This window comes from Homalodisca vitripennis, chromosome 2 (assembly GCF_021130785.1).
Source record: "Homalodisca vitripennis isolate AUS2020 chromosome 2, UT_GWSS_2.1, whole genome shotgun sequence".
Classification (NCBI taxonomy): domain Eukaryota; kingdom Metazoa; phylum Arthropoda; class Insecta; order Hemiptera; family Cicadellidae; genus Homalodisca; species Homalodisca vitripennis.
The window spans coordinates 18,713,430-18,734,652 of NC_060208.1; the positions used below are offsets into that span (position 1 = coordinate 18,713,430).

General features: G+C 32.3%; 1 protein-coding gene across 1 annotated transcript in view; it reads right to left on the reverse strand.

Moving 5' to 3' along the window:
- Positions 1-1,550: 1,550 nt before the first annotated feature.
- The window catches only part of LOC124353624 (islet cell autoantigen 1-like protein), a 31,131-nt gene continuing 11,458 nt past the window's right edge, over positions 1,551-21,223 (reverse strand). The window contains exons 3-9 of the mRNA XM_046803548.1: positions 19,647-19,810; positions 16,769-16,930; positions 10,887-11,079; positions 9,166-9,250; positions 7,779-8,023; positions 6,694-6,770; positions 1,551-5,698 (exon numbers count right to left, since the gene is read on the reverse strand). Coding sequence (XP_046659504.1) covers positions 5,597-5,698; positions 6,694-6,770; positions 7,779-8,023; positions 9,166-9,250; positions 10,887-11,079; positions 16,769-16,930; positions 19,647-19,810 — 1,028 coding nt within the window. The 3' untranslated portion in view covers positions 1,551-5,596. The remainder of the gene's footprint in view (positions 5,699-6,693; positions 6,771-7,778; positions 8,024-9,165; positions 9,251-10,886; positions 11,080-16,768; positions 16,931-19,646; positions 19,811-21,223) is intronic.

Genomic DNA, 21,223 nt, shown 5'->3' on the forward strand with positions numbered 1-21,223 from the left:
ACTTCACACAGACTTGCAGCACTACATTAACGCAACACAACAAACCTGTAAATGTGGAGAGATCCATAAAATCCCACTTTACACAATTTTTAATTAGGTTAACTGCACTTATTTTTGTACTCTAAATATATTAATCACATGTATTAGAAAAGATATACAGGAGAATACTATCCAAAACTAATTTAAAAATTGCTTATTAATAAACTTCAAAGTTCAAATCGGTTTTCAAGAAAATAACTTTGTATAATTTAAATATTTAGATTTTATATTCAAATCCTTGCACAACCACTTTTTTGTAAAAGTTTTCTAAGGAAAAGTTTTATTCTTTAAAAAAATAATAAATCAAATTAAAGATAACTTCTTGTTTCAAAATTAAAATCAAACTAAAAAAACTTTCTTATAAAATGAAAATAATATAAAAATTTCTAATTTAATTCAAAATAAAATATACTTATCTGTATTATAAGCGAAGATCAATAAAATTTAACTAAAAACTTTCTGAAAAATTATTTGTTTCATGTATGTCACTTGCTGTTACTGTTGGTACAGATCCAAAGTGAAAACTAATTTAACTTGTTTCACCCAAACATATTTACTAAAAACTTTATTTATTTATGTATAAAAATAATTCTGACTGGTGTATACTAAAACTCTATTGTAAGTAAACTTTAACTAATATTAAAATTGAAAACTTTACTTGAACAATACTAGCAACAATATGTACACTTGAAAACTTGCGTTAATTATTTAGTGAGTTCCAAATCTTAATTCACTATTTTATCAAAATAATACAGTAATACCTGTAAAAGAAAGCTGATAACAAATTTCCCAAATTAAAATCATAATTTTAGTATAAAAGAGCTACTACTTATGCAAAATTCTGCAGATTGGAAGACGAATCTAAAACCGAAAAATCATCAACAATTTAATCCGTAAAAACACTCAAAAGATGCCAAGATAATTGTCAGAGGTTTTTATACTAACCCCTTCCCCTAAACAACTGACTCATCATCGATGCCTTTGATTGGTCTCAGACTATCCAATCACAAGACCAGAGAAATTAATTGTCACCTGAAAAACCCCTATTGTAATCCCATCAAAATCAAGATCCAGAAAAACTTCCGTCTTACTGAACTCTTCCTACATTCTCGGACTCTTTCTTGAGAAATTATATTATTTATTTTACCTATATTTTGACAAAACTACTTAAATTCTAAAATATTTTCTCTCGTAAATATTTAGTAATTAAATTTTAATCTGCCTGCGTAGCAGCAAATGCTACAAAGCCTGCATGCCAACGGCAGCTAGATACAGGTTATGTAATCCCCACCTCTGCACTGCTCTCAGTCTCATCATAGCAGAGCTGATCCAGGTTTATTCTATTGGGGCATAAATTTTAATGCCATCTTTAGTCTTCTTTTATACTGACAGGATTACCGACTGCACTGCCACTAGTATAAGAGGGACACGGCATGCAGGAGTGTAGCCTACAAAATTATTTTGGTGCAAGTCACATGATTACAAAAAGGGTTAAAATTTTAAAATACACATTAAGTAAGTAAATCCTTTATTTATTTTATACATTTTGTGAAACAGACAAACAAAGTGTACCCAAAAATAAAACTAAAATAAAAATGATCTATAATTATTTTTTTATGGTAAATGCAAGACTAGCAACAAAGGCTCAACTCTTTCAGATAATCTTTGGTTGATTTTAACTGGTAACTTTTATTTTAAATAAAAAGCAATAGCTAATCAAATTTCAAAATTTTGTTTCTTCAGATATAGCTGCCATTGAAATTAATTTTAATTAAAAATTTGAATCAATGCAGCCATTAAATTAGTTTTTAAGTACAAGTCCAAATTTAATTATTTTTAATTATTCCAATCAATTACGTTATTAAGAGTACGTTTTCTCTTAAACTCAATTTACAACAATCTTGTTTACTCTTATCCATAATAAATCAAAAATATTTTTTGAACTTCTGTAAATTGTTACAGTTATTTGAATTAATTGGCAAAGATTCATATCCAAACTAATTTTATTCCAAACGCAATATAATAAACTTACTGCTAAAATGACATTAGACACAACTACATTAGGCCTTAATATTACTTTAGAAATTCTCTGAGTGTGACGTGGATAGTAAAAAAGAGGCTTCATCTCAGAAGTTAAAAATCTTCATTCAATACAAGTAAACTATTGAAAAAAAAGTTAGAAATACTTAGACTTACTCTGTCCAGTTGGGCTTTAACAAATATTATTAAAACATATTGAAGCAGCGGGTATGCGCAATCTCACATGTATTTTGATTCACAAACATTAGAATTTTTATAAATTACTCGTTTTCAATTTAATGGTTAATTTTATAATAACAAATAAAAATTCTTCAACAAGAACTGGCCACTCCTTTACTTTCCATATCACAAATACATATTTTAACAATCAACAAATTAAAAATAATACTTGCTTAGATAAGTACAAACAACGCAACTAAAATTAATGTCTTTTGGAATGTAAAGAGATCACACGGAGGGCAAGAAATTTAACATTTGGTTTTTATATTAACTCAGCATTAAAAATGTAATAATCTTATCTATACACTCAATTGAATTAAAACATAATTTAGTGAAGAACGCAATGAAGCTGGAGGAAATTGTAAATGTAATGAATTACACTTTACGTTCTACATTGGCTTTTATGTAATACGGGAGCAGTGCAAAATTTAATTAACACTGTGGAATATTGGAATGTGTTGGATTTGGAATGGTTCGTGAAGAGTTGTGAATTTTTCTAGTGTAGATGATTTTTTTGCGTATTCACAATCACTCTGTAATTATATATTTTGAAGCTTTCACCAGGTGTTAATTGTCTCTAAAGAAATACTTTGTCTTCACATTAGGAACTAGTTCTCAATTAAGATATATTGGCAGAATACCTTTCAAAGGATCTTAACTTTCAGATTTACCGACTTTAAGTGACATTGGCAAGGAGTGTAGTAGTTATATTTTTGCGAGGATAAAAAAACAAAATTTTTTTACAAAATACCTGAACAAAGAGGGTTATTACTGCCAGTGGGACTGTGGGATTCAAAGGGTTAGAAGTCAGAAAGAGATATAATTTTAACTAAAAATGCCAATAAAAATTATTGCATTCAATGACCAACTGAATCTTAACGATTTTCCATCCTACGTTGGACGCCTTCCAACATCATGAGAATTCCACTACCACCTTTGTCAGAGCTGTTCCACCACAACTATTTCATTCTTTGTACTCTTAAAGCTAGTGTCTAGGTAGTCGACAAATATCCTGATAAATCGCAGGTGCATTCACTTGTGCTTTGATTCCTAACATTATGATTTTGCATCTGCTATTTGTGATTACCTTGTAATTCAATATACCGCTACCGGTTTATATCTGTGAGCAAAAGTTATACAAGGTGCAGCAAAAACCAATATCACTTCAATCTGGGCATCTCGATGAATGTCCAGGAGCGGCACATCACTAACCGCAAATGCATGACACTGGGGGATAGGTCTAGTCTACTAGGGTAGATGACTTTTGCAGTAGATAATATTTGCTTTTAGAGTGAACTGCGATAAGTTAAGCTGTGATGTCAATCCCAACTTACAAGCTTTACCACATTCCACGGACAGTTAAAGATAGTTTTCTCACAAGAACCCAAAAGTTTAATTGGATAAAATATGTTTTACAAAGATCATGCTGTGGATAATGACGATCACAGCTGTTGTTCTTGATTAAATTTATCTGACGAAAACTTTTGATAATCTGCAAATTAGTGGAAGATATTTTTTATCTGAGGAAATAATCTAGGATCCTGTACTTACTCCTAAAAGGACATCTGTGCCCCTTTTGTCTTCAATGAATCACTGATATAAACATTTCATTAGAGAAATATTAAGACGATCAATTCCACGCCTTTTTCCTGACTGACAGAGAAATACAGAAGTTATTGAATCAGTATGGGAGAGGAGAGGCATTTTCAAATCAAATCGTAATCTGTAATGGAAAGGAAGTTCCATCATCATACCCAGACAACAAGAGGATGAGTATAGAAAATGTGGCGAAATCTCTTCTCTCAAAGGTTCTCTCAAACCTGTTCTCATTTGTCAAAAAATTTCCTAAACTTGTTCCTGTACTGGTCGTCTCAAAGATGTTCTAATCGATTGATTCCTCATGACAGAAAAATGGCAAATATGAATGCGGATATGCAATAATAAAAGTAAAATGGTGTATTATAAGAAAACTACCTACAGCACAAATTATGCCACCAACATATTTGAGGCATTATCTTTCTTCATGTATTGGTAATTTTTTGCATACTCTAAAATCTAGTTTCATCCTCAAGTGTTTGAACTTCAAAAGGTGCTCTACGAAGGGGAGATGCAGCAGTGATGGTGTTTTTTCAAAGAAGCATTTCCACTGAGGGGAGCAATGTACAAAAATAATACATTAATATTATCTGCTTCTGATAAATTAAAAAATATTCCTGTTCTAGAATTTTCTAAGATAAATAATTTAACATTTCCGCACAAACTTTCAATTGAACAAAAATTTGTGATCATTTAAAATCCGAAACCCCGGCCAACTGAAATGGTTCCTTATATATTATATATATAACCAAACAAAATAGTTTATATTCAACAGCAGAACACTGCGCCAACCCTGCTTAATGCAACACTATAGGAACTGGCTGGGTAAATAAAGAAGTGACCTTGTGATTATTCACCCACACCAACCGATGCTGAACTTCGCTGAGTCAGCGCCCACCATGTTGAGTCTGTCAGCCAACAAACGGCTGCTGTGAGTCATCTCCCTCCTGCTCCGCACCCATTCTAATAGGTTATTTTTATATTTAACTGGATTAACCCAAAAATTTCTGAATCGTCTGTACCCCTTTTATTTTGGTTAACCGGGGTTTTACTTTGTTTTTTTTCACCAACTTAAACTAAAAATTACAACAGCAGTGAATTTAATGAATAGGCTAACTCTTGGAACATTAAACAAAAGTGGAGCTAAACTTAGACTAATTTACGTGATAAATAAGTACACATTCAGAAATGTCAATTCTAACACATATTTTCTTTGGAAAAATACTGTTATTGTCTTATCTAAATCTAAAAGGAGGTAATATACATTTGATGGACGAATTGTGAACTCAAATTTCTGGTATGATGTTTACCCTAAATATAAAAAAAAAACTATTTCTGTGACAAAGTGAATAAAGCACATTGCTTAGTCTTATTCATGTGTAATTTTATAAAAAGCCAATAATATAAACGTTTGTATAAGTGGTGTTTGATAAATCAACAGTATTTAGAGAACTTGAACTAAAAAGCCAAAAAAAACATTAAATAATTTCAGTACAGTTATTTTTTGCTCGGTATCATTCAAGCTTACATGTAAAATTTACAACAGTCATAAATATTTAAATACAGTGCCTATAAGTAATCTTCAACAAACAACATTAAATAATAATACTAAACGAAGAATATATTATTTTAAATAAATATTGGTAGCCCAAAACACAATAGGTATCTGAAGTGAAATCGAGGAGATAAGTACAACAGGGTGTTAGCAGTTACGGTCTTCCTTTGGTGTAGTCTTGTCGACTGCGTCAGGGTCCGATAACGGATCCAACTCGGCAAATAAGTCAAACCAAGGTTTGTTAGGGGACTGAAACAACAGAGATCTCTTGGAGAAGTCCACAAATATTTATTTCAGATTAAACCTTATACTAAACAAACTCATATTGCAAGATCTCGACAATCCGGCACATACAGGACCAAAACCTTGTTGGTTTATAGAAGATAATGGAATACTGGGGATTTCATTGAAAACTGCTAAATATCTCCTTAGTTAACACTTTACAAGACAAAAAAATGTTAGATCTCACTCAGTAACAAAGGTGTTAAATGCCCCATTGGCATAGAAAGAAACATGTTGATAAAAACAATCTCAATTGATTTAAGTCAAATAAGTTATTTTTATTAAAATTCTTTTTAAAGTGGAACTTGGTTTACGTTCCGTAGATATTTTTATTGTCATAGAAACTTGTTTGGTCCTTAGAATATAATGTATTTAATTTAATAATCATAGATCTGTGTAGACTTGAATCCAAATCTGGTAAAAGACTGTAAATAGTAGGATAATTGCATTATTAAATTATAATTATATTATAGAAGGTGTCTAAAACGTCCTGGGGCAGTAAAATATTTTTGAAATTATTTACTGGTCATCAAAATCTAGTTTAGAACGCATCCAGCAACTTGCTACTTCATCAGGGAGACAACCCACATGGAGTCAGAAGAAAACTAAATGTTAAATGTTGATACATCGGTGTGCACATCAAATTAAAAGTCTTTCTTACTAGAGAACAATACCGCAAACCCAAAGTTGGACAACCAAGCGGGAAATGGCACCCATTCACAGATCGATTGAGTTTTCAATTAGCCGCTGTAAATAATAAACTACTAATGCTTGAATCATTGCCATTTCATCTCTAGATTACGCCATTGTAATGGGATTCAGCCATCATCAATCGCTCTAGTTTTGCTGAATCAAACTACGATGAACTTGGTTATCTAATGATTTATTGTAATAAATTCTTTGTACGGCCGCAGGGGGAATTCTAGACTACGATATTCCGAGCTTGTCACTTTAATACTCACCTGATCTAAATTTTTTGGAGGGATTTTCAGCTGATCTTGGTTCAGCCCTGACTTCAGCAGAGGGAGTTGTGATGGTGCTGAAACACAACAGGAGAACATTAAGTTTTCTCATATTACATACTTGGGTACCATTAAAAATTGTTTCTTAATCCTATAAGCAATAATTATACTTTAATTCCATGTGTTTTACATTGTCCTAAGATCAGAACATGTCACTCGACTGAAATTACCATTTAGTTGAAATATAAATAAATTAAATGTAAATCAAAGTGAAGAACACCTTTATTAAGGTGGTACTACCTCCAATACAATTTCCCTGAATACAAAAAGGCCAATATAAATCAGGATGAAGATAAAAATGTGACATTTTTCCAGAATGTATATGAGTAACAGTTTCAGGGAGTGGCATGATTTTTATCATTTACGACTTAAGAAAATTATATCTTTTAATTAAATATAATTTAGAAAAATTACATGATTTTAGATATTCTTTTCTTAACAAAATTAAACCTTTTTGTTAGTTAATATAAAATACCAATAATTTATACAGATGCAACTTGTGTACAAAAATTTCACATTTTTATCTTCATCCTGATTTATATTGTGTTAGGACTGACTGGATTTAGGATTTAGCTTTTTGTAAAATTGCGTAATGTTTCTACTTTGAATGGATGTGAATTCACATAGAACGATTAAAAAACTGTTCTACTCTTTTTGTATCTAGTAAATATATCTCAACACTTTTCAAATAAAGATGATTATTTATATTACATTATTATTTACTGGTCAAAAGTACATTATTTTTGGACCAGAATTCATAAATTAGACAAAGCAACACACATTGACTTCTACTATAGTTGACACATTATAGTTGTTGCTGCACTAACATTCACATGGTGTTTACAATTTACTATTTATTCCCCCTAAAGCCAGGTTCTAGTTACGCCACTGGTATCGATATTTAGTAAACCGTCAGTACATTCGGTCCCAACGGTTCCAATTGCACTTTTCAAAAAACCATTCTCAAGTGAAGATCAAAACCTACAATTCTAAAGAACAACTTAGGTAAGTAAGTTCTGGCTGACCTGAGGGCAAGGGATACTGTGAGGCCAGAGAGAGGGAGAGAGGCATGTCAGCCGAGAGCTGCGCCAGCAGCTGAGAGGGCAGCAGCTGATTGTCTGGCATGGCGTCTGTCAGCAGATCTGCTAGCAGCACCCCCTCTCCGGTGTCTTCTCTGCTGCTAGACACAGCTGCTGGATTTCCCTCCCCCTTCCCCTCCTCCTGCTGTTTCAGTGTATCTGCTTCGATGAGGTCATCCACAGCCAACAACCTGCACATACGACATTACTGAAGTCCTACAACTGTTGTATTTGTATGTCGTAAGAACAAGTTACAGTGGAACCTCTCAAATCCGACCCTGGTGGGATTGGACCGTGTTCGGAATGGCAAAAGTCGAGAGAATCCAAGGAGAAAATCCTTTCCCATGAAAAGTTCTACATATTTGAAAAAAAAAACTTACAGTAATAGTGAAATAATTTTCAACTAAAAATGAAAGTACATATTGTACTGTATACAGTAACTAATTTACCAAAATCTCAAAATTCTGGACACACTTGACGTTATCGTCTGATATGGCAGACACTCGGAGATGCCTGAGAGTCGGATATGCTGAGGATATAAGGGGTTCTACCATATCTATACGAAAGGCTGCATTTTGATTTACATGTGCTAAAAATTTCAGTAGCGTAAATATGGTCCAAGTACTACATTTTTCTCTTCTGGTCTTCATAACCTGTACCAGTCCAGAGCTTTTATTACACAGCGTACATTACTTTTTTCATCAATCATTGTTTTTTCATAGTTGGAGTAAGCTAACGTTCAAAAACCCATTTGCAGCTCTCTTCGTAAATTGGAACTTCATCAAATTGTTTGACCTCAAAATTTTAAGTATGGCTCTCACATTGAAATACCACAAATTCAGTTACCTACTAATAAAGCTAATTTCCGAACCTTTTTTTATTTTGAGCATTCATAGGTGTTCACTAAGAGATTTGTTTGCTCTCCAAAAACACTGGTCTGAGTTTTATAGGGATGAAAAATTATACTCCTGTTGGAATGCATAATTTCTGGACCTCATTCAGAGAATAAGGTGTGACACTGAGAATATGTGATACCCTACAAGAGCCAAAAACATGATTAAAATTCAGTGACATTCCTGATGAACTAGGGTTGAGTTAATGAGTAACCAATAAATATTTTTAAGTGAATTAAAATCACACAAAAACAATTTTTGAGAGTTTTAAAACATACGTTGATAATACATTAGGGAGTGGACAAAAACATTTTCACTACTACACAGTAGTGGGCTACTGTTTCATAAATTATCAAAGAATCTTTATGAGCACGAATAAAATGATGGGAAAGAATTAAATATTTACCTTATTGTAATAACAAATGGCTTGCATTACTTACTTATCGTCACTATCGTCTTTTTCTGGTTTTGCAGGCGCCTCTTCTGCTAACTCCTTTACATCGGTAAACTTGTAATGTGGGTGGCCTAGCAAACAAAATCAAGGTACAACTTCATATACACGAGATTGTCATATTGATATACATTTATATTTGCATTTTCCTGTGCACTACATCTTAAAGAGTAGGTACATTTTTTACAGCAGTGTTAACCCTTTGAGAGAGAAGTTGGCTTAGTTATTATCACAAGTGTAACACTGCATTGTGTACATGTGGTGGTAACACTGTCTGTCACAGTTGCAAAATATATTTTAAATACTAATACAGTGCGTTTTTAATAGTAACATATTCAAGGAAGAATAAAAGTTACATCTTTAACATGTATATTGCCTTTCAATATATTTAATTTCTAAAGCCCATTCTGTCTGGTCTTCTATTTTTACTATTTTTTCACATTAAAAAAAATTATTTATTCAACAAATACCATGTATATAAATAGTTTCAAATATGAAATATAAATAATTATACACATTACAGTCATAATCTTAATTACTATACTATCTCCTAGTAAAAATCATTACAGGAATAATAAGGACTGATCAATAGAAAATATTGATGTTTAAAATTTATTCTAACTGGTTCAATTTTAATGTCAATAGATTATATTTCTCAAAACTATTGCATTCCAATGTATGTTTATTAAAAAAAAATTAAAGCATGTGATTTCGAATATTAAAATTATGTTTATTTTTTGTACATATTGTAAGTATGAATTTCATAATTAGAAAGTAAATTTTAAAAATATTGTAATTTATTCTTTATTATTATTTTTTTATATAGGAACAACAATTGTTTTAATGCATATTCCATAATTATTTTTTTGAAAGATTTTGAGCATGTATGTCATCCCTCCCACTCAAAATGTAATCAACATTTATACCCAAAAACTTTGTATTGAAAATTCGGTTAAGAGGATTTGATTTTCTTCAATAAAACTGTATGATTCCATTGTAATTCTATTATATTTGAAAACTAATGGTCTTACTTAAATTTAAAAACAAAAAAGTGTTTTAGAGCATGAGCATGAGTTTCAAGCCAAAAAAGTATCTGAAAATATTGTCTGTAAAGGAGCTCAAGGTTGCAACTTTCTGATACAGGAAAGGTGTGATTTTTATGAATATCCCGAAATGAGGTACAATAATAACAACTTCGGAAAGATATTGTGAAACGCTAAGAAAGTTTCAGAGGGACATCACAACAAATCGAGGAAAAAATTGAGCTCAAGGTTATATTTCTTTATGATAAAGCTCATTGGAAAATCATATTTGGAAGCTACTGCATGGGTTCACATGGGAGATTCTTTATCACACTCCAAAGAGTCTGAACCTTGCTCTGAAGATGATGCCGGTCTACAAGCTGGTATGAATGGTAGGTTGAAGTCACAGATGGCAGAGTTCTACGACAATGAGATTAAATAGCCAATCCAACACTAAGATAAAATGCCTCAATGTATCTACGACTACACACAAAATTGGCTTAAGAATGTAGCTTTCAATTGCATATGCATTATTTAATTCAAACATGTTACTTTATTGTATTCATGAAAGCATGTAGCATGAATATTCTGGCTAAATAGTCAGGATATATGATAGTATATTTTGACATTGTTAATACACATATTCTGTAATGAAACAGTGATGGTGTGACAAACATGTTGAACATACTCGGGAATGTTGCAGATATATTGGAGAACATGTTGACACACTTGGACGCGAATGTCTTCAGTGTGTTCTCGTACTGTATCAGTTCTCGTGAGAACATGTTACATCTCGCCGCAGCAAGCAAGTCCACCTTCTGCAGACAGTCCAGCTTCTGACGCTCAAAATCCACACGACTCTGCTTCACGTGTTCCTGAACCTGGAACACCATCATACGTTTGGTAATGTTTTCATACCTAGTTTCCTGTAAGAACTACATGAACCACAAAATATTGTAAATGATCTGTTATTTTTTTCATCTCAATGACAAGACTTGCAAGGATTTGTACAATAAGGAATGGTTTGAGTAAAATCTTTTTTTTCTTAAGTGACTTTGAGACTTTAAAACAGGATACTCCATGACAGAATGTATCAAATGGATGAAACACATGGGGTTGGATACCACAAAGGTCATAGTAATGAATACTCAATTTGCAATGTTTACTTATATGTTTAATTGTGGCAAATAAACATAAAAGCACTGCTTCTAGATGTTAAAAATAAAGTAATGTATTGCCATGTTGCTGCCAAATAGAGTGATAATGAACTAAATGATATCATGGGTGTCAGTGGGCCTAATGGTTCCAATGTATGTTCTACAGTAATTTTGTACGAACTTAATAATTATTAAGACTTTAAAAATCGACCCTTCACTTCGATTTGAAACGTTGATATCGATTCACAAGCGCGGGTGTCAGCATCTTGGCTCGACATAGCAGCTGTGGTCGGAAAAAGTGAAGATTAGTAAACTAGAAGTCTAAAACATGAATGCTTGGAAGCACTCGGAGTTGTACTCATAGTTTTCAAACTCTAAATTTAATACACATGCCAATTAGGTTATTAATCCACCAAGAATTTAGTATCAAGAACAATGGATGTAACTTATATTAACTAGTAACGAGTAACAGGGTTGCAAAAATATGTATTATATAAAATACAACTAAATAATGGTACAAGAAGTTGTTCCAGTGATTTTTAGTGTTATTTTACATAATTATTGATTAGTTACATTAATGCATTTTTAAAATGCCACATCTAGTTGAGGTGGAGAGTCTCTGAAAACTAAAAGAATCACAACTACATCTGTTATTTAAAAAATCTTTGGAATGTATATGGAACATTTAATTTATTCTTATTTTTAATTTATATTAATGATCTTTGCGATGCACGTTTTCACGGTCACATAACTTCTTTTGCTGATGATACAGCCTTATGTTATGTTGAAGATGATTGGGAAACGGTCAAAAATTCCCTTAGTTTTGATTTGAATGCACTTCAATGGTGGTTTTCTAGTAATAATATGCTGCTAAGTCCTGCCAAGACAAAATATATAAACTTTAATTTTAAGGATTGAGAAGAAATTCCAAGACTGTATAGTTTATAAATGTGCTAAATGCCTTTGTTTTCAATCAAAATGCAATATTGAATGTGCTATAGACAATAGACAATAGACAATAGACAATTTATTGGCCATTAATAATTTTCAATAAAATTACAATAGGCTTCGTCAAATATTAAGGCTTAAATTACTAGCCTAATCTAAAGTTAAAAATCCTTATGAACGATCTCACAGCTAAAATATTCATTAATATTATAGAAAGGTCTATTTTTTAGCCAAGAATACAATTTATTATTAAAAACTTGACATGGTAAAGTTTGAACAGCATAAGGTAACAAATTGAACATTTTAATGCCTAAGGTTGTATGGTAATTCATGGTTTTACCTAATCTAGCTCTATCTACATTTAACTTATCTTTATTTCTTGTATTATAGTGATGAACATCATTTCTTTTCAAAACCATGTGTGACTTTTTTCTTACATCTACTAATACCTCATAAATATACAGATTTATAACAGTTAAAACACCAATATTTACAAACAAAGGTTTACAATGATCTAACACAGGTGCATCCGCTAAAATTCTCACAGCCTTCTTTTGGATTACTAGCACCTGATCAATGCCTGTACCATTACCCCAAATTATTAAACCATATCTAATAATACTTTCAAAAAATGCAAAGTAGGCCATTTTTATATACCTTTGTGATACTATTTTTTTTAAATTACACAATAAGTAAATAACCCTAGACAATCTCTTGCATACATAATCAATGTGTTGTTTCCACATATAAAAAAGTATAATGATGTACAACTCAGACAACCACTATGAAGTATTTAGGAGTTATATTAGATCATGAGTTAAATTGGAAGAAACATATACAAAATTTGAAGTCTAAACTTACTAATGTATTGAGATGTTTTTACTTTTTGAAAACAATTTGTAGAGAATAAGTTTTAAGAACGGTTTATTTCTCATTAGTTAATAGTAGATTGGAATATGGTTTAATTTGTTGGGGTGGGAATTATGACCCACAATTACATCTTTTTAGGACCCAAAATTTACAACGTTTTGCCAAGTGTAATAATAAATTGTAATAATTCTAAATCATTTTCAAAAAAATTAAAAACATGGTTATTGTCTTTTGAAAGTGTTGATTTTCTAGTAAATATAAATAGTTGATAATTAATTTTAAGTTTATTGTTGGTTAAGTCTGTACAAACGTTAAGTCTATATGGAAGATATAATAACTGGATATGGTTATAATTTATATTTATGGCATTTTATGTACTGAATTAGCTTTAGACTTTAAAAATTATATAATGTGTTTTTTATTCAAATTTGTTTTATTAAAGCTTAGTTTAAATGGGAAGATTTATCGTATGTGAATTTATTTGTTAATTTCATTGCTTGAGTGTTGTTTTCTTTTGTTTTTCTAAGAAAGTTGGAGCCTCTACACAGGCAGTTCCTTGCCTTTTGAGGTCCTATTTTGTTTTCTTGAATTTTGTTTATTGATGTACCTTAGCTGTATTAATATAAAAAAAGACATGTTCATATTTCTTTAACAAAAAGTTACATTGTTTTATTTTTATTTTCATGTCAATTGTGTCTACAACTAAGGAGCAATGTTTGTGTTTGTGCTTAAGGTATAAATGATGTTTATATAATTTTATTATTGTACATATTTTATATTTCAAGAAAATAAATAATTTTTCTATCTATATATCTATTTTCTATCTAAAACATTTAGAAATTTCACCTCTAATCTACACATCTCTACTATTTTATGATAATATCACCGGATCAATTCAATTCAAACATTAGTCATATTTCCGAACTAGTTTAGAAACTCTTCAAATACACAATCCTGCAGTCTGAGATGGTAGCTAACTGATGGTGCCAATTTGGAGTTCACCAACTAAACTCAAGTATACTTTGAAGTCACTTTTTCATACACAGGAAAATATGAAACTTATTTTGCGCTAGTCCAAACTACGTAGTGGGTGCCAATAAATACTTTGAACTCTCAAAGCAGATAGTGAGTTTTGTGGATGAACTTTATTGTGTAAAACCATGACCTGGAGTTTGTTTAGGATGACTTGGGTGAGGTTTTTCAAGGTCTAACAGTAGGATTCCATGTCCATTTCGGCCGTTTCATTAACTTCCCTAATCATATTCCTTTTGGCGTCCCAAATTTCCATTAACTTTCTAGCCATTTGACTTTAATGATTAAATTTTTTTTGTGAGGCAGTAATGTCCCACACAGTTGATTAATAATACCCCTAGTCTCATCACCCATTATGATTATTTTCAGTAAACCTTTTCTTCTACATTCTAATGAAAAAATTAATAAGAATCGTTCGTTCATTCATTGATTTAGTGGTAAGAACAAGCATAAAACTTATTGTAAACAGTCTTATTAGTCACAGTTTCATACAACACAGTCCTAAAAATCTCTGGAAATTTTTTATTCTTGAAGAAAAGAGATGGTTGCCTCTGCATGTAGTCCTAAAAGGACCTTTGCACCTCCCTTATTTATGTTTGTGATCTCAGAATCTGAGACTTACAGAAGCCAATCAAATTTGAGGGCTCCTGTTCTCTGATGTACTTTTGAGAGAGAGAGAGAGAGCTTTATTTCAAAATCACAAAGACCTGAAATGGCGTTACAAACTAATACAATTAATTACAACAATTTTCTTGCTTCACAAATCAATTTCGGTTTTGAATCCATGATTAGTGATGAAAGTGTTGCCAGTTCAAAAACTCATTCACACTGTAGAAAGGGTTTTCAAGAAGCCACCTGGTGAGATGAAGCTTTAGCGTTCTGGGGTTCTCACTCTTGATGACTTGAGGCAGGATGTTGTAGAATTTTGCCCCTGCATATGATGGTTTTTTTTTTCAAAAAGTGTCCGATGATGAGCAGGAAGGCTAAAGTTTTTGGCATTTCTGGTATTATATCCATGCAGGTCTTGATGTCGAGTCTGCTGATTTGAGGTCGCCAGGACGATGACTTCGTAGATGTAGAAACCCACAACTGTCATCAACTTCAGCTCCTTGAAATGTCCTCTGCAGCTGTCTCTCCATCCCAGCCCAGATAACAGCCTCACTGCTTTCTTCTGAAGAACGAGCACACGTTCTAAGTTGTGTTGGGAAGACGCACCCCACGCCATTATACCATACCTCATATTGCTCTCAAAAAGGGCATGGTAGGCAGTTAAAACTGCTTCAGGCGTGCTAACTGCTTGCGTTCTTCTGAGGGCGAATAGGGCACTGCTGAGTTTCTTGCAGAGAGAATCTATGTGGTCCTGCCAGTTCAGCGAGTCATCAATGATTACTCCAAGATGTTTTGTTGCTCTTACCGCCTGGAAGTCAGGCAAAGCTGAGACCCACCTAAATTAGATGTTTTCTAAGGGAGCCATGTCATGTTAACATTCCTAATATCAATCTCTGAGAGTTAAGATATTACCATAAAACCCAGTTTTATTAGAAAATGTTACATCACTGTGTACATCTTTCAGATTTTTCCGACCATTGTTAAATAAATAACATCCGTGATAGAGAATATTTTCATTCATCACATGTGGTCTGTTGTTACGGCACAGCCTTGGTTCTTTTTATATTACATATTTATTAATCACAGATAGTTTCTGTCACATATAAATATATTGTAATTAGCTTCGTATCTTAATGTAAGCTCAGACAAATATATCTAGTATCAACTAACAATTGTGGAAAAAATGTAGCATGGCATCTCAATATTCTTTCAAAGTAAAACTCAAACAAAGATAAGAAAATGAAAAATCTAAATGTATTTTTTATTTGTCAAGTTAGAATGGAGAAAATTATAATACTATTTCTATTACTAAGGTTCTTTGGAAAAATAACAAAGCAGATTCTAGCTTTATATGATTATGAATTAAGAATATTTAAATTTTTATGTAGAACACTAAAATGTCTAAAACTGGACTGGCAGTTTTAGAACGGGTTGTGAGAAAATCACCAGACAAATTAATTAAATCACCACAGAGTAATTTTTAAAATGTTATTAAAATGACTTTATAATAATTATAAGTTGAATTTTACTTTAATTTTATAACTATACATTTTTTGTATAAAGATATTTTAACATTTTAAATTTTGTTGTTTTAATTTACATTAAAAATAGCAATATTAGGTGGCATCCTAGCTGGAAGGCAAGGTCGTGTCGATTTTGCCGTCCAGCTAGGACACCGCCTTAGAGTTGGATGTTTACTCACGCGTTGCTATGATTACAAACGCATATGAACATGACCTACTGTGAAAATATCACAGTAAATCGGCTCAAAATGAAATAAAATTGATGAAACACTAGCAAGAAGCTATGACTGTTCCTTTTCTTGAGTCAGCATAATTCATCAAAAACAAATAAAAAGTTATTTGAATGGTTTCGAATGAATTGATCCTATCCAACATTTTTGGGTGTTGTCTCCCAGACTTCAGCAACCTTGATATAGACTGCTATCACCTACCCTCCTGTATTTGTCCATCATCCGGTGATTCTCCGGGTCCAGCTGCTTGGACAGGTCTTTCATCCAGTTGAGTCCTGCTCTGTACTTGGTCCTGGTCTTCTCCATCTCCTCTATTGTCTGGAGCGTGTCCGCGATTGCGTGCAATCTGAAGGATTCGACTTTCTGCACATAGAAACCTTCCTATAGTTCTTTACATTTTATAAACTGTTAGTTACTGTATTATTTGAATTCTATAATCCTCCTTTGTTACAAAACTTTAAACTATTGAGAACTCTACTTAAGACCGTTAAACTATTGTGGGACTTATGCAAAGATTGTAAAGCATACTGTTAGTAAAGAGGGATATATCTGGTTAAGTTACATTACATACGAGGTATGGCTATTAAATAACGGGACTGATATTGTAAAAAAATTTATTTTCATTTTAAACATAATTACTTATTATCACCTTCAATATACACCCCTTCTCTATCCCTGCAACGCTTCATGCGAATTTTCCATTGTTGGAAACAATGCTGAAAGTCATCTTCTGTCAACTCTTTCAGGAGTCTTGCCACTTTTTCTTGAACAGCTTCTACGGATTCAAATCTCGTACCTTTCAATGCAGATTTCACCTTAGGGAAAAGATAAAAGTCGCATGGTGCTAGGTCTGGCGAGTAAGGTGAATGTTCTAAACACTGGGATGCTGTACTTGGTCAGGAACCGCTTGACAGATAACGCGGAATGAGCTGGCACATTGTCTTGGTGCAAAATCCATGATTTGTCCTTCCACATTTCAGGTCGTTTTTTCTTACTCTTTCACGTAGTTTATTAAGTACCTCAAGATAGTAATGTTGATTAATTGTTTGACCTTCAGAAACCAAGTGAAGGTACACAATCCCACGAATGTCGAAAAAAAACAATCATCATTGCTTTAAATTTTGACTTGCTCATTCTTGCTTTTTTGGCTCTCGGTGAAGTTGAGGTCTTCCAATGCATGGATTGGCGCTTCGTTTCCGGATCATAAGTAAAAAAACCATGATTCATCACATGTTATTATTCTTTCCAATAAATTTGGGTCATTTTCAATGACATTCAAAGTGTCAGTACAAACATTTTTACGAGCTGCTTGTTGATCAATCGTAAGAATTTTTGGTACCATTTTTGCACACACTTTTCGCATGTTCAAATTGTCATGTAAAATTTGCTGTACACATTTTTTATCAATGCCTACAGATTCAGCAACTGCACGAATGCTTAATCGTCGGTCAGACCGAATCAAATTAGCAACTTTTTCGACATTGTCTTCCGTTTTTGATGTTGTAGGACGACCTGGCCGCGAATCATCTTCCACGTCTTGTCGACCATCTTGAAAACACTTAAACCATTCAAAAACACGAGTCCGCGATAAACATTCACTGACATACACTTCTTTTAGTAAAATATAGGTTTCGGTAGCGGTTTTTCCAAGTTTACTGTGAAATTTAATAACAATTCGTTGCTCTATTATTACGCTAACCATTTTTCCGGCAAAACAAAATAACAAACTTACATGAATGAAGGTTATGACACAAACGATGTTGTTTACAGAAACGAGACTAACTGCATTCTGAAGAGGAAGTCTCAAACTACACAGCTGTTGGTCATTGTTGGTTGGCGCATGCGCACTCGTTCCACTGCAGCGTCAGTCCCGTTATTTAATAGCCATACCTCGTATACTCAGAGTTATTGATACCGTATAAGTTAAACATGTAATGGACTATATTTTGTATCAGTGTAGTAACTGAAGATATTAAAACAAACACACCCAATATGAATTAAAATAAACAGGGTACTTGGTATATATCTACTCTCAGCTAACGTTTTGAACAACAGCAGATAGAAAATCAGAATCTCAATCTGATTCTGCGCCGCAAGGTGTACGCCAAAGTTAAAGTGTTAAACTTCTGACCTAATAAACACATATGTGAACTACCTAAAATTATAATAGTGTAGTAATCGTTGGCATTTTACCAGACGAGTATTTTATTACACCCTTGTATATTTAATGGCAATAAAGCACCTTGAATCTTGTAAATAGTAAAAGTAGATGATCCATTGGGACATGGTCAAGTATTGGTGTAATGCACATTGTCACAAGAAAGCACTTCTAATATAAAAAATACAAAAACAACTCTGAAATAACACCAAGAGGAAGTTGGTAATCCCCATAACGATGTCAAAACTTGAGAAACCGGACAATTCACCATCTCTTTTGATTTTTTTTTGTATGTGTTTTTATGTTATCAGTGATTGTTCAAGTTCAAAAAATCTTTATTTATTTAACACTTTTCATGTATTATTAGATTTCATATGCCAACATGGCACATCCAAAATGAGAACAAAAATCATTTTTACATACATTTATTATTATATTGTGACCTCGAAATCCTGATTTTTATCTAAAAATATTATCTAACGTTATAAATTGTTCCAAGTTGGCAACAATGACTCTAGAGAAATACCCTCAAATAAAATGTTCTGTGACATAACTAATTTTCAAAAATTTCAGGAAAATGCTTCTAAAAATAAAACACATTTTTTAAAGTGTTTCCAACTCAGACTGAGCATTATATGAAATGTCTACCCACACTTTACTCAAAACAAATAAAGTAATGACCATTGATTTATCACAAAATCCTTGACTTTTATGCTTTTTCCAAACATATACCACAAAGAGGAGGATTTTTATCGGAATTTTGAGTTTGGGATACCAGCCTCTTAATTTTGAATATGTGCTAAAAATGGGTTAAACTAAACAAAAAAGTTTGTTGCTTATCGACATGTTGCTGAAATTATTTAAAATTTACTAGAGAGGCCAGAATTTCTATCATTCTCTATATACCATAAAGCTTTTCACCTTCTGCAATCCACGGAGGGGATCTTGAAAAGAAAGCCGCTGCTGCCCCGTTGTTGAGAGAGTCTTCCCCACAGCAGCCATCATCTTGCCTGCCTCTGTCTTCTCGTTCAGCTTCGATGACTCTTTCAGGAACCTGCCCATTGAATTTTCTTCGTACGCCAGGGCTTAAATCAATATAGCAATATGAGCAATCATGATTTAACACACACGAAAAAAGAAAACAATAACTTAATCACTTTGAGTTATAGAAACGTAAGTAAAACTTTGAACATTGTTACATCGTCACACATAAAATATAAGAAATTAATAATGTGCTTTCTAATTACCAGTATGAGAGCATGTTGCAAATTTTCATCTCCAGGTTCTATCAAAGGTTTATAACAAAAACCAACTTAGAGCATACTTTATAAACTCGTGGCAGCATAATTCTCATAATACAGAGGGTTCTCCCTAAGTTTTTATTTTTGTTGTGTCTAAATAAATTCATGACGTGATACATAGTGCAAATGTAGCAAAATTAATTACAATTAAATTGGAATCACTTGTGCAATTAGGACAAATATTAATAAATGAGAAATTAAGGCAATTAATAAATGTGAAAATCTCACACAATCTAGACTAATTTCATTCGCAGACATTTGTTTGTTGTTACCAAAAAGACTAGCCAGATGATCTGTCGTCTGCATATAATTGTTAAAAAGGCGTGATAAAAAAATTAGTTATTGGTTGACTTGTTTTTGTTTTCACAACCAATTTTTATTTTATTTGTTGTGGATGTTTTCTTTTACACAGTGGCAGTCATATCAAACTGAAACTTTTTATACAATAATGTCGCTTATTGTTTTAAGGCAAATTAGCAACAATGATTTTTAAGAAAAATTAGCAAATTAAATGGTAATTGTTAGCCATTTGGATAGAAGAAAGAAGCGATTTCGCAGAAACAGCAATACTTATTTGATGAGTTGACTTATGTTCTTTGATAATCATGTCTGTTGTGGTTAACATATAGGCCTATTTTTAGTTTGAAAATCCTTCCGGGCTATGCCCCACTGGTCTCTAAAGTAGTGAAAAAGCCCATCTTGGTCTCTAAAGTTGCATTGCATAAAAAAAATATAATTAATTGAAAGACCTTTTTAAATATAATCAACTGATATGTATAAACGTTGTTTTATGGCAGTAAAACCTTATGTTTAATTAATTTAACCACTATTTTCAATTTGTTTACATTTATAGTCTTAAAAGAATAGAGTAAGCTTGATACTAACAACACTTCATATATCCTTTTCTGCAATAGCTGTTGAACACAGAGTAAGAATATCCATGTAAAAGTTTTAGTAAAAATATACTTTTAAGTATAAATTTTAGCAAATATTAAGTATGCAGTGCTTGGTCAGTACTGTAATGCAGATATGGGAGACGAGGTTACTATCTAACTTTTACTATAAATTTAAATTCTGTTATATTTGTTGATATTATAGTCGTACAAAATGTTTGTACAAGCCACAAACATTCGTTCTCCCACAAAGAGTTAGCTAATTTTGTTTCATTCTAAAGGTAACAATGGCCCTTAGTAATTT